General features: G+C 56.2%; 1 protein-coding gene across 1 annotated transcript in view; it reads right to left on the reverse strand.

Moving 5' to 3' along the window:
• Positions 1-2,397: 2,397 nt before the first annotated feature.
• LOC113486619 (collagen alpha-1(I) chain-like) overlaps positions 2,398-13,196 on the reverse strand; it is a 62,343-nt gene continuing 51,544 nt past the window's right edge. Inside the window, exons 43-69 of the mRNA XM_026860687.1 lie at positions 12,996-13,049; positions 12,586-12,693; positions 12,096-12,149; positions 11,694-11,801; positions 11,300-11,353; positions 11,126-11,179; positions 10,829-10,882; positions 10,378-10,431; positions 9,515-9,622; positions 9,253-9,306; positions 9,048-9,101; positions 8,707-8,760; positions 8,164-8,217; positions 7,913-7,966; positions 7,604-7,657; positions 6,847-6,900; positions 5,767-5,820; positions 5,634-5,687; positions 5,415-5,468; positions 5,276-5,293; positions 5,049-5,102; positions 4,791-4,853; positions 4,332-4,497; positions 3,928-4,034; positions 3,559-3,639; positions 3,095-3,283; positions 2,398-2,723 (exon numbers count right to left, since the gene is read on the reverse strand). Coding sequence (XP_026716488.1) covers positions 2,574-2,723; positions 3,095-3,283; positions 3,559-3,639; positions 3,928-4,034; positions 4,332-4,497; positions 4,791-4,853; positions 5,049-5,102; positions 5,276-5,293; positions 5,415-5,468; positions 5,634-5,687; positions 5,767-5,820; positions 6,847-6,900; positions 7,604-7,657; positions 7,913-7,966; positions 8,164-8,217; positions 8,707-8,760; positions 9,048-9,101; positions 9,253-9,306; positions 9,515-9,622; positions 10,378-10,431; positions 10,829-10,882; positions 11,126-11,179; positions 11,300-11,353; positions 11,694-11,801; positions 12,096-12,149; positions 12,586-12,693; positions 12,996-13,049 — 2,016 coding nt within the window. The 3' untranslated portion in view covers positions 2,398-2,573. The remainder of the gene's footprint in view (positions 2,724-3,094; positions 3,284-3,558; positions 3,640-3,927; positions 4,035-4,331; positions 4,498-4,790; positions 4,854-5,048; positions 5,103-5,275; positions 5,294-5,414; positions 5,469-5,633; positions 5,688-5,766; positions 5,821-6,846; positions 6,901-7,603; positions 7,658-7,912; positions 7,967-8,163; positions 8,218-8,706; positions 8,761-9,047; positions 9,102-9,252; positions 9,307-9,514; positions 9,623-10,377; positions 10,432-10,828; positions 10,883-11,125; positions 11,180-11,299; positions 11,354-11,693; positions 11,802-12,095; positions 12,150-12,585; positions 12,694-12,995; positions 13,050-13,196) is intronic.

Raw genomic sequence — 13,196 nt, forward strand, 5'->3', positions numbered from 1 at the left:
GCCCGCGCCGGGCACCTCCGCGGAGCCGGGAGCCCCGGAGCGAGCGCTGGAGCGGCCCCGGCCTCCTTCCCCAAGAGCAAACAGGTGCCGGTGCCCCCAGCAGCACCCGATGCCTTCCAGCATGTATCGAAGGAAATACGGGGGTGCCGGCGAAACCCCACTTTTGGTAGCGGGGGATTTTTCCTTATGGCCAAAGAGGTGGAATTGGAGTGATTCAGGGGGTGTGTGCTGCTAAAATTTTTAAAAAATATACTGGCTAAGCCCGTCAACGTGTGTCTCTTTAAAATCTTTCTTTAAAATCTTTCCTCAAAAGTTGCCGTCAAAAGTGCACCCACAATTTTTTTGGCAGCTGAAGCTACTCTGGGTTATGGCCAGCATAGCCAGCGGGTGAGGTGAGGTGTGGACTGTGTGTCCTGCTTTCCTCCTTCACAAAAACACAGCAGAAAATGCTGCTAAAATTAGCAATTTGTGAAAAAAAACAAAACAACAAAAAACAACCACCAAAACCCGAAACCAAATCAAAAAATTCAACCTTGAAAAATGCAGTTGCTGTCACATAACAGTCCGCTCTGCTTCTCTCCCTAGGATCTAATATGTATCTTGAGCTGGAATTTAAATTTCCCTTTCAACCTGCTGCATAGGGTCTCTCTCACCAGCACCCAGCGGACATGCCAGACCCTGGGAGCTGCCCGATGCCTCTTCCTGTGGTGCAGAAACTCTGCAGCGAGCAGGAACCGGCTGCTCCCCGGCCAGCCCTGCTGCAGGCAGCTCCTCTTCCCCTTTCACCTCCCTGCGCGAAGGACAGTCCCTTCCTCGCAGGGACTGGGGTTTTGGCCCCCTCGTGACAATGAGTTCGCGTGTCCCTGTGGCTGGCTGCAAGTTAAGGGACATTGCTGGGGATTTTTCAAAGGGTGTGGGCAGCTCTTGGGCAGGGGAAAAGTCCTGCAGGCAGGGCCAGGACTGGCATCATGCCCTCGCAGGGCAGAGCCACGAGTGGTTTTACACACAACCACTGGCATATTGCAGCAAAGAGAAATTAAACTCCAGGGTAGAAAAATCCTTTTTGAGGTGATCAGTCCCTGCCTGGAAGGGGCTGCTGGCTGAGCGCTTCCCTGTGTCCCCCCTGGCCACCATGGCTGGTGACACACACATAGCACAGCAGGGACAGCTACTGCACCCCACAGAAAGATGCTACACCAGGGACTGAGCTAACAGAGAGCACTATGGCTTGCCTGTACAGTCTGGCATTGTTTAAATGCCTCACTAGGGAATGTGCCTCCCAAAAGCTTTACCTGCTGCAATCCTTGACCCTGGCCTGACTGCCACACTGCTCCATGGGATCAACATCAATGCCCAACCTCACCCCGACACACCCAAGACTGGCTCTGAGGAAGGTTTTCTGTGCAGAAGGGGCTGTTGGGCGTTGGAATGGGCTGCCCAGGGCAGGGGGGGAGTCCCCATCCCTGGAGGGGTTGAAGAGTCGGGTTGACCCAGCGCTGAGGGATCTGGTTGGGCTGGAGGAGCTTCAAGGGCTTTTCCAACCTGGATGATTCTGTGATTCTGTGATGCAGGCAGCCTGGGCACACACTCTGGGGGGCAAGGCAGGCAAGCTCTGCATTAGAGCCCAATCAGTGAAGGATGCTGAGAAAATCAGTGATGCAGCACAAAGCCAGCTGAGATCTGGAGGTTTGGGGGCTGTGCAGAGAAATCGGGGTGCTGGTAATCCAGCTCTGGCTCAGGTACCACATGTAAAGCCCTCAGGACTGACCCCTACCCGCCTGGGTCAAGCAGCCCAGTGATAGCAGGACTGTCAGAGGCAAGGGAAGCAGCGCTGGGAACAACAAAAACAAAGGGGAAAGTTCCAGTGCTGCAGCACGGGGGCCAAACAGCTTCAATTCCCGCCCCTGCCTGACCGGAGCGATGCTGCCTTGTAGCACAGTCTTGCTATAGCACCCAGCTCTGCACCACTAAACACCCTCTGACCCCCAAAACCAGAGCCAGGACTTGGGGATTTTGCGTACTTCACCCCTTTTCAGTCCCTGTTGCCTGGCTGGGTTGGAGCCGTTGGGGCTCACAGCAGCCGAGGGCAGGGGCCTGCGGTGGCTTTGCCCTGGGGGGAGCGGGCAGCAGATCCTGGACCTGCCTGCCAGGGCTGTCTGGAGCTGCTTCTCACAAGGATTTGTGCCCTTGACGGAGGCAGAGAAAGACCTTTCTTTCCCCTTCTCCCAAGCTGGCAATATTTTTGCTTGTGGTTTTTGTCTTTAGCACAGTTCCCAGTGGTTATAATTATACAAGCCTCCCCTAACCAGTTATTAAATTAGCATCTTCTCATATATATATATAATATATATAATTTATAGAGAAATTACTTTTGTAAACAATATTCTTCTACTCCAGAAGGAAGTGTAGTCCGTGGCATAATGCAGCTACAAACATGTATCTCAAAAGGGGGACAAGTAGCTCCGGGGAGCGGGTGGGAGCCCTGTGCCACCCTCAGCCTCCACGCATGTCCCCAGCAGGACCGTTCTTGAATGTGGAGGGAACTGGCCGGATTGGTTTGGGTGTCACCGGTTTCAGCTGAAACAAACTGGTCCGACTGTGAAACCAAACTGGTGTGAGGCATCTCCATTGTGAAAGACGGCCAGGTCCCGCAGGGGCAGCAGGGAAAGCTCCTCCGTGGTGAACTGGAAGATGGTGTCGGTGATGGAGGATTCATTGTCCAGCTGAAACAAGCACCGGGGGCAGCTGAGTGGCACCGAAACCCTCAGCCAGTGGGCCTGAAGGACCCTCTTGGAGCACCCACTGTCCCCATCACTGCTCTGCTTGCTCTTTGACGCACCCATCCCAGCCCTTCATGGCTTCTTCAGGCAGGTGGCCTCCCCCGTGAGTCCCCGCCACATCCCAACATGCTCCCCAGGACTGGGGCAGCTCCTTGGGCCCAGCGAGAGGATGCTCCCCATCTCCATCCCACCCTGTAAAGCCTCACCCACCGAGTACCCCAAACCCTGGGGGTGCAAACACATGCCGAGGGGCTCTGCAAATGTCAGGGGGCTCTTCCAGGCATAGAAAAACATCTGGCCACGGCCAGGCTTACCACGCAGCCTTGCAGGCTGGCTGCATAGCTCTGCTCCCGGGAGTCGGCCAGGAAGCGGATTTCCTTCTCTGGCTGGGGCTGGCCCTGCTCAGGGGCCGGTCTGCAGGAGTAGGAGATCTTCTGGGTGGCCAGATGGCTGTGCAGGCGGAGGAAGCGGAGCTGCACCGGGCTGGCCCCCGCATACTCCAGCTGCAGGGGCAATGAGAAAGAAAACCAGGTAGTGGGGGCTGCTGGGAGGGGTCTGTGCTCCCCACAATTGAAAACTGGGCAGGGTTCAGCCATCTGCTAAAGCACTGGTTTGGATTTTCTTGCAGAAGCAACTGTCACATCACACTGTGCACAGCCAGTGGGGCCCTGTGCCTGGGCACCGCACCACCCCCCTTGCAGTGGGACAGGCACTAGGAGAGCCCCAACCCCATGAGATGGGCTTTGTGTCCCCTTGGCTGTCCCAGCTGGGCACTCACCAGGAAGCCCCCAGGCAGGGCACTGAACCACTCGAAGGTGTCCTTGGAGGTGTAGGTGCTCAGCCAAGCCTTGATGGGGATCTGCAGGGAGCGGGGACCATGTCACACTATCCCAGCAGGGGACAGGGGCACCACCAGAACAAGGAGCCAGCTATACCAACCCATGTGTGTGATCTGTCCCTGAAGTGGAGTCACACACTGTGACCAGGATCCTCACCCCAAACTGCTCCAATAGCTCCCAGCGATGGCAGCAGTCACCACAGCAAGGAACCAGCCTTGCTGTCCCTCTCCAGTCCCACCAACCCCTGTCCTCACCCGCCCCGAGGGGTAACAAGGGGCTGAATCTGCCCCATGCAGGCCACCCCATACCTGGTTGTGGATGGGGGCTATGCAGGTCTCACCCCCTGCTGTGAAGTTGCAGAAGGCCACCAGTGCGTCCTGGGGGCTGCCCTGGTTAGGGTCAATGTAGTATTGCCCTGGAGGGAGGCAGAGGGGAGCTCCTGGCACCCAGTTTTTGGCACAAGGAGAATGCCACATGGTACCAGCCCACATCAGCTCATGGCACATCCCTGGCTGCAACCTCCATCCTCCTGGGACATAGCTGGCTGCCATCCCATTAATCCAGGGATGCCCATGAAACACAGCTCAGCTCATCCCCCAAATTCTCATCCCCTCTTAATTACAAAGAGCTGCCCGTCCCCCCACGTTGGCCAGCAGGGAGGACTGGCTGCATCCAGGGCTAACATGGGGGGACTCCATGTGCACCGCAGTACCGTCAGGCAGGCTGGGGTGAGCCAGCAGCAGCTCCTTGCAGGTGGCTGCTGGGTTGGTTTTGGTGCCGTTGGGATGTTCGAAGAGGGCTTGCAGCTCCCGGCTCAGGGTGTCCAGCAGAGCCCAGACTGCAGTGTAATTCAGGTGGTTGGAGGGATAAATTAGGTGCTAAAAGAAAAAGAGGGGGATATGACCAAGCTGACATTGCCTCCCCTCTCTTATTTTGGCCAGGAGCATCATCAGATGCTCAGGGAGGGATGGGACATGCAGGGAACAAGGACAAACTTGGTGAGAGAGGGATTAACCTTATCTACTTGCTATTTGTGCAAGGACCTTGGTCCTTGTGCACAGAGGACCTCAGAAAGCAGCAAGACATGGGACAGCATCACTGTCAGCCCCTCCCCTCCCTGGGTGGCTCCCAGCAAAGGGGGGATGGGAAGCCCTTGCTCCAGCAGACTCACCTGCAGCTCCTCCCTGGACAGCATCAGCACGGGTCCGCTGGGACCAGGGGGACCGGCGAGACCCTGGGTGACAGTGACAATGCAGGTGTTGCTGGCTGCTGCCATGAGACCCCACCATGTTTGTAGCTCCTCCAACTGTGCCAGCAGCCAGCTGTCCCCATGGCATGGCACGGCATGGTGTGGTGGGACCTCGCTGTCAAATTTTGGGGAGCAAGTGACCCAAATTTTGGCACGAGGGACATTAGCAGCTCAGCTTACCGGCAGGCCTGGCATGCCCCTGGGTCCTGGCAGCCCTGGAAAGCCTTTCAGACCCTGTCGAAGGACAAGACAGAGGAGGGAAAAAAAGCAAGGTGGTGAGATGCTGCTGTGCTGAGCTGCACACCAGGGTGACCCACGGCGTCACCTTGAACCCTGGGGAGGGGGCAGGAGGGGAGGGTGCCCCGCAGCAGGGCTGAACCCAGCTCCAGGCACTGCCCCCTACTTACTTTGGGTCCAGACAGGCCCTGAAAGAGAAGGACAAGACCCAGGTAAGAGGGAGGCAGGCAGGATCAAAGTCCAGTCCCACCATAATCCCCACAGGGCCAAGAGCAAACCCCAAATCTGCTGGGGGGGCAAAGGACTCACTGGTGTCCCGGAGATGCCAGCATGTCCTCGTGGGCCAGGGGGCCCAGTGTTACCCTGAAAAGAGACCGGAGGAGGTCAGGGCACTGCACAAGGCATCCCTCAACCCTATGGCCTTCTACAAGCCAGCCCCTTCCCCAGCTGGATTTTGCATGGAAAAATGAGGAATTCACCCCAAATACTTACCTTGGTTTCTGCTGTGCCTCTCCATTGTGCCCTTACCTGCTGTCCCTTGGGTCCTGGCCTCCCGGGGATGCCATTGGGTCCTGACTTTCCCTAGGAGACATGGCAGGTTGTCACACAGGGTGACAAGGGACCAAGAGGAGGAAGAAAAATAGCAAAACTCTTCACGCACCTTGAAGCCATCATCCCCTTGCTGGCCCAGGTCGCCTATGCTGCCCTTCTCACCCTAGGAAAGAGTCAGGGAGAGCTTTGGTGGCAAAGAGGAGGGTAGAAATGCCCCAGAACACCAGCTTCAGCAGGGAGCTGTGCCCCAGAGGACCAGCATTGGGAACCCTGCCCTAGTTACTCCATCGGTGATATTTCATCAGGTAGGCAACAGAAGTTTTGCTTGCTGCCTGACCCTGGTAGAAGATACCTGCCTGGGGACATTTCCTAAGGCCAAACATCTCCTGGACTCCAGCAAGTGGCTGGAAATGGGAAATTCACAGCTGGTTGCAAAAGTTCTGAAAAAACACCCTCATCCTTTTGATGGAGTGTCTGCCTCCCCTGCTCAGCTGCAAAGGCAAAACTGAAAGTATTTTATCCCAGACTAAAATATCATTCAAGAAAACCTCAGAAGTTCCCAGGAAACACTTTGAGAAAATAAAGTTTCTTGTGTGCTGAAATCTGGTGGAGCAGGGGAAGAAACCCCAGCAGCCTCCCCTCCACCTGCTCTCCCAGGCTCTGGCCTTGCTGAACGCCCTCGAATTTAGCTTCTGCCGTTGCTCATTTAGCTCGCAATAAATTTAAAGCTTTATTTATTATTGGTGTTTCATTTTCCTGAAGGTTGCAAGCAACTACCCGCCACCAGGGACTGGCTGTCACTCTTATTTACAGCCTTGCGGCTGATGGATGGGACTGTGATGATGTGCTTGGCTTCTTGGGCCAAGGTTGGATCCATCAGCTCATTAGTTATGGCACAGAGGAGGTACATGCTCGTGCTGCATCAGCATCAATGCTTAGAGCAGGGGATTATATGACTGTGTGCTGCTGCTTGCAACTCCAGGAGGATGGAGAGGCTGGAAAAGGATCTAGTTTTGGAGAAAGTCTAAAGGTCCCATGTCCCAGCACCTGGGAACATGGTGATCAACACCCAAAGAGGAATGCTGCAGCAGTCAGGGTTCAAGTGATGCCATCTAGCAAATTAAATACCAGCCTGTGCCCAGAGTCCCTGCCATGCCCGGGACTCAAGAGTCTGGTACATGTCACCTACCTTGTGCCCTTTCGGTCCAGGGTCTCCTTTCACACCCTTCAGCCCTGGGATGCCCTAAGAGAGAGACGTTGCAGCACCGCATCACCCTGTGGCTGAGCTGCTCCTGTTGGCTCCCTGCTGTGGAGGGACCTCGCCACAGCTGAGGTCACTGCCAGGGTTCTGAGAATTTCAGGCAATTTTAGAAACTTTGAGGCATTTTCTTATCATGTCTTTGATCTTTGCTTTCAGGAGGATCCCTCAGCAAACCCCATTAGAAATGCAGTTCAGGTCCTTTGGCTGGTTGCAGAATATCCCAGCTTTCTTTTGTGAAGTTTCCGAAGCTGGGATTTTTATTTTTAATAGAGGAAAAAAAAATTTCCAGTAATTAAAAAAAAAATTTGAGTAGGTTTTTTTGGCCAGTGCTACCTGCTGCTGTGCAGCCAGTTCTTTCAGCCATGGCAGCTCTCTGGGAACATGGGCGCCACCCTCTACAAGCAGATCTGCCAGGCATCAGACACTTAACTGGAAGGGAAGTATTTGACCTCTAGAACAACACATTGGAAATTATGTGATTTGCCTGACTGCGCATACACTGCTGGGATGCTAATTTGGGAGAAGGCGAGATGGATGAATGACGGATGGATGAAACACCTAGAAACTTCACTCATTTTAAATGGGTCTCTGCTTCAGCTGTCAGCAGAGCTGCGTTGCACAGTGGTACCCATGGGGGCCAAACAGGGAGCAGCTGGCACCCCAAAACCTCCAAGCTAATACTCACGTAGGGTCCTTGAGGGCCCTGAGGTCCTTCCAGCCCCTTGTCACCTGGGTAGCCCTGAAATGCAAAAGCAGGAGACCCTGGCCAGTGTGCCCAGCGGCGCGGTGTGACAGCAAGGCAGGAGCCATGCCCCGGTGCCTCTTGTGGGGAGAGCAGCCCAGCTCTTAGGCTGGAAGGTACTGGGAACACAGAGCTACACAACGCCCCTATGTTGGCTTACCCTTTTCTAAGCCAGGGGCTTGGCTCAGAAGCACCCCCGAGCTGTCAGGGTGCCAAAGCAGCCCTCACCCCGGCAGGACAAAGCCAACCTACCTTGGGTCCCCGGGGACCTCTTGGGGGCCGGTGACCTGCCTTGCCTCGCTTGCCCTGGGAACAACAGATTAAAGACTCACAAGCAATTCAAGCCTGTTAAAGGCACTAAACTGGCTGCCCCATGTCCCCCTCACCCTCTCAGGGATGTGGAGCCCCCAGCAAACTAGAGCCCCTCTGTAAGACCTCCATGGGCTCCAAGCATGAGCCCTATGCCTCCCGCCACCCTCCATGGGGACAACAGAGCCATTTACCCGTTTGCCAGCTTCTCCAGGAACCCCTTCTTCCCCTTGACACCCCACATCACCCTGGGGGAAGAAGAGATGTGGGTCACCAGCAGCCTGGCGATATCCTGGACTAGCACTGGGGAGAAAGGGCTGCTGCCTGCATGGAGATGGGAACAGAGCTCACCAGGCATTGTGGGACCCTGGGGATGGACGCCAAGGTCATGGTGAAGAGCTGCAGTGAAGGGGAGGTTTCCTGTCCTCCCCCAAGGACACCTGACCCAGGATGGAGGCAGCCCTGTGGGGCTGGGGGGGCTGAGATGAGGAGACCTGCCAGCCCCCCACCCAAGAAAGCAGCCAAGGCAGCCCAAGGGTATCTAAGGGATCTTTGTTTGCCAGGCACCAATGTGCAGTTGCCTTCACAGTGGGGAGAAGCAGGTCACCCTGGGGCGATTCCCCATGGTTTCTCTCCACGGACCACAACAGGGTTGACCAGTTCAGGCTCAGCCACCCCATGCCTGGTGGCCAGTCCCCCCCTCAAGTGCCATCCACAGAGGAGGATTTCACAGGTACCTTTTCTCCTTTGCGACCTTTCCACCCTTTAGAACCAGCTTGTCCTGGAGACCCCTAAAATCCCAAAGGAGAAGGAAACGCCTCCGTAAGGATGCTGTGCCAGGGATGTCCCCTCCCGGCTTCCCTCCCTGCTCTCGCCAGAGTGTGCACAGGAGGATGATCTAAGCTGAAGTCTCCATTTGAAATTTTTGCCCCTCTCTGGAGCAGGTGGGGCAGAAGGGGGCTGTGGGGGTGTCTCAGCAGGAGATGCTGCCCATGTGGGACTTTGCTACAGCCAGGAGATCCCAGCATCCCACTGCCTGTGCCAGAAAGAACCAGTATGGCTCCATCCCACTCCTCACCGTTTGCCCTGGTTTTCCCGGCTTGCCGGGCTCCCCTTTTGCACCCACTGGGCCCTAGAAAGGAAAACAATAATCAACCCAAATCCAAAAAAATAAGCTCCAGGGTTATTGACCCAAATCCTGGGCAGGCTGTCAGAGTAGCACAGACCTGGGCTGTGAGAAAAGCCAGAGATGGAGAAGTGGGGCAGCAAAGGAGCCCACTTACCTCGATGCCGCTCATCCCCGGGGCTCCAGCTTCGCCTGGTGGCCCAAGAGGACCCTGAGTTCATTTGGGGACAAAGCACAAGGCTGGCATCAGCTCCGAGTTATCTGGGGGAAGGCAGGAGGGCAAGTACAAAGCCAGATGCCTTGCCCCGGGGTCTGGACGGGTTGTTCCCTGCAGGGATCGCTGGTGCTGGAGCTGTGCCAGGGAGGGCCACCCCGAGGGGATGTCCCCTGCCCATCCCCATGGCAGAGAGACGAGTTACCTGCGGGCCCAGCTCTCCCTTGGCGCCCACTGCTCCTCTGGCTCCTTCCCGCCCGGTGTAGCCCCGGAACCCAGGGGCACCCACTGGCCCCTGGGCACCTGCTGCGCCCTGCGGTGCACACATATGGGGCACTCGTTAACACCCCAGGAGCAGGGTCTGAGCAGCCACCCCTTGAGGGGCTGCAACTACGCCGAGAAACAGATCTCGCTGTCTGCTTTGCCAGTCCACCCAAGTTTATTCCGCATCCCGACTTCTCCCAGCAAAGTCAGTTGCCCGAGTTAAGGACATGTCTTGCCTGGGCAAAGCGTCACTGCAACATGGGAAAACTAGGATGCAAATGGGATTTATCCTGCAGCTGAGTGCAGGGCACCAATAACACATCTGTGGCTCTGTGCATGTCAGGAGCATGACTATAAAAATGCATCTCGGGGCAGTGCAAGTGCTCCTGAGCACAGGGCAGTTCCTGGAGCCCTCTGACCTTACAGACACATGCAGATTTTCTCTGTGAAAGCAGAGGAAGGGGAAAGCAAATGCCGTGGACCTGCCTCAGGCAGACTCCAAGAGCCAAGTGTTAATTGCACAACAGCTATGGCATTTCACATGGTTTTTAATAGCTGTATTAAAATGCCTTTATGGAGCTTTGGCTCTAGGGAAACCAAGGAAATGATGATTCAATGACAAAACCATTACAAGGCAGAACCCAGGAGACACGGCCTGGCACTGGGACCGCAGAGCTCACTTTGTGGCCACCCCCGGGGTGAGACATGAGACACAGCCCTGGCCCCAGGCTCTGCTGCTCCATCACAAGATGCCACCAAACCTCTTTCCCAGGGAAGTTTTGCCAGGGCAGGGCCAGTACTCACCACTGGGCCAGGCTTGCCGCCATCTCCCTTGACTCCGTCATCTCCAGCAAGTCCCTGCGGTGATGTTGGGGATTTAGAATAAGCCGTCACCACCACGTGCTTTATGCTCAGGCCCTCTGCAGGTATTTTAAGCATCCTCTCCCTCATACTATGTTCAGCTGGCCAAGGCATGTGTCCAGGCAGCACCCGGGCAACACAGGGGAGTGAACATGATTCAATAGCTGGAACAGGTCTTCCACAAGGCATCCCTAGGTGCCAGACTGAAATGGTCTGATTTTTGGGGTGGGGAATCTGTGCCAAGATGTGAGGCATTAAACCCTCCTCCTCACTCCTGAGCCCCCCGCCCTGGGCAGTTAAGGGGCAATAAATTCTTTGGCTTTGGTTTGTATTGGAAATGGTGAAGCACTGGGGAAGCCTTTAGCAGCTCCTGGCTCTACAAGAGCATCTGTACCTCTAATCCTGCAGCACCAGTGGGTCCGTCCATGCCTTGTGGCCCTGGATCTCCCTAGGGAAAAAGGGGAAACAGCTCTGTCCCTGAAAAACCCCTCCCTTGCCTTGTTGGCTTTGGATCTCAGGCAACAAGGCAGGGAGTGTCCCATGGCAGCTCCCCAGGTCACCAGCCTGCCCAGATCTGACCCAGTTTCTCTACCATAGCCAGCCCCACAACGTTCCCCATCAGCCAGAGGTAGAAAGCAGAGCTTGGGAAAAGACCCAGAGATGAAGTGTTGGAGCCATCACTCTGCTGTACCTTTGCTCCCTCGGGACCGTCGAGCCCAGGAGGACCTCGGAGACCCGTCCCGCCCTGTTCAGAGCACAAGCAAAGGAGCCTTATTGATTCAACCCTGCCCAGTGCTCCCAGTCATCGTCCCCCCACCAGGTCTCTGATCAGCTGAAATGGAAGGAGGGACCTGATCTGACTTACAAATCGTCCTCTGGCTCCAGCAGGTCCTGCAGCTCCGGTGACACCAACCTGACCCTGGGACAAAGAGGGAGAAGTGCTCAGCAGGGTCACAGCCTGGCTGGGGGCAGGAGGCTGGGGTTTGGCTGGAGGCAGCATTAACCCAGACTGCCTGGCAAGTCCACACTGTCCTTTTGTGCCAACAAGACCCAGTTTTGGAGTTATTCCCATGAGACATGAATCTCCATAATTATGGAGATTTGCCAATTCCTAGTATTTTTTTGGCTCCTGGGCCTTGGTTTGGCCCAAGGTTACCTGCCTGGGGGTGAGTCCCCCTTTTTGACACCCAGTACACAACTGCCAGCCTGAGGGGACATTGGGAGCCTAGTGGGCTGAGGCAGCCCCTCTCTGTACTTGCCAGCAAACCTTCTTGGCCCTTCTCTCCTTTATGGCCTTTTTCTCCAATTTCCCCCGTAGCAGCTCCTGGGCCAGGCATTCCAGGAAGGCCCCTGGGGCCAGCATCACCCTGCTCAGGGATGGAGACAGAGGTGTCACCACAAAGAAGAAAAAGGAATAGTAAATAAATGAGTTTCTGCATGGAGATGATGTGTTTCACCCTCTCACTGGGTGCTGCAGACAGAAGTTCACCCTAGGGTGTTCAGGAGAGGTCTGAGCCCTGCATCTCCTGTGGCCCTCAGCCATGGGGACACCCCTGTCCTGCTTCAGCCTCCGCCACAGCAAACAAAGCAGAGGAGGCTGAGCAGGCTGCGGGTGTTCCTGAGGTGCTGCAAGGAGGGACGGAGTTAGAGTCATCCCTCACCTTCTGTCCATGCGGTCCTGGCTCGCCCAGGTCTCCAGCATCACCAGCGTCACCCTGCCCAGAGGAGAAATATTGGCATCGGATGCAGCAGCTGCTCCCCAGCCCCATCCCAGGGTGAGTTAAAAGCTGAGCTCTGACTTCCATTGGCTTCTCCACCCTCCTCTGGCCGAGATTTTGGTGCTGGGTAAGGGATGGCCCTGCTTTGCCTGCACCAGGAGGTCACCCCCAGCTGTGACCCACACAAAAGCGAGTGAGGACAAAATGCTGAGCACAGCCAAGCAGCTCCTCGCCCAGCAAGGGGACCCCAAAGCATCAGCCCCCTCCTTCCAGAGGGGCACCTCAGCCTGTCTGCAGCAAAGCCATAGCATGGGCAGTTTTCCAGAGCCAGCGCACTGGATGGGCACTTTCCCGCCCCCATCCCGCCCCCAGCTCCTGGTAGAGGATGCTGGGGGGCTGCAGTGACCATCGTGGTGTCAGCCAGCACACATACCTCCGTTCCTTGCTCCCCGGGCCTCCCCGGTGGCCCCTCCGGCCCATGGTCCCCTGGCTCCCCAGGGTCCCCTCTGATGCCCAAAGCTCCGCAGGCTCCTGCCTCTCCCTGGACAGGATAAAGATGACCAGGATTATTCTTGGCTGTCTTTTCCAGCTGACCCTGGCTCTGCTCTCCATCATTTCTCACCCTATATCCACCCCAGTTTTCCTTGTACCAGGTACCCAAGCTTTGAGGGGACCTGGACCCCCTACTGTGCTCAGCAACATAAATCCCCAGGCATGAGCATGCTGAGGGTGGATTTTAAAGAGCCCCACATGGATTTAGGTGCCTGCCTGCCCCTGCAGCAGCAGGGTCAGGCAAGCCCAGCACTGCCAGCGGTATCACCCCAGCACCCAGCAGGAACCGACCTGCTCGCCTTTGGGTCCTGGCTGACCCTCCACTCCTGGCGGTCCTGGTGGTCCCTGGGGAGGAAACACACAGCCCAGCCCTCGCACAGCTCATTTACCCCACGCTGCACAAAGCCTTTGACACAGTTGACACAGACACAGCTTTAGCCTTCTGGTTTAGTTGAGGATGAGCAACCTCCTCCCTTCATTTCCCATCCCTGG

The sequence above is a fragment of the Athene cunicularia genome, assembly GCF_003259725.1.
Source record: "Athene cunicularia isolate RWA chromosome 17 unlocalized genomic scaffold, athCun1 chr17_part1, whole genome shotgun sequence".
Lineage (NCBI taxonomy): Eukaryota > Metazoa > Chordata > Aves > Strigiformes > Strigidae > Athene > Athene cunicularia.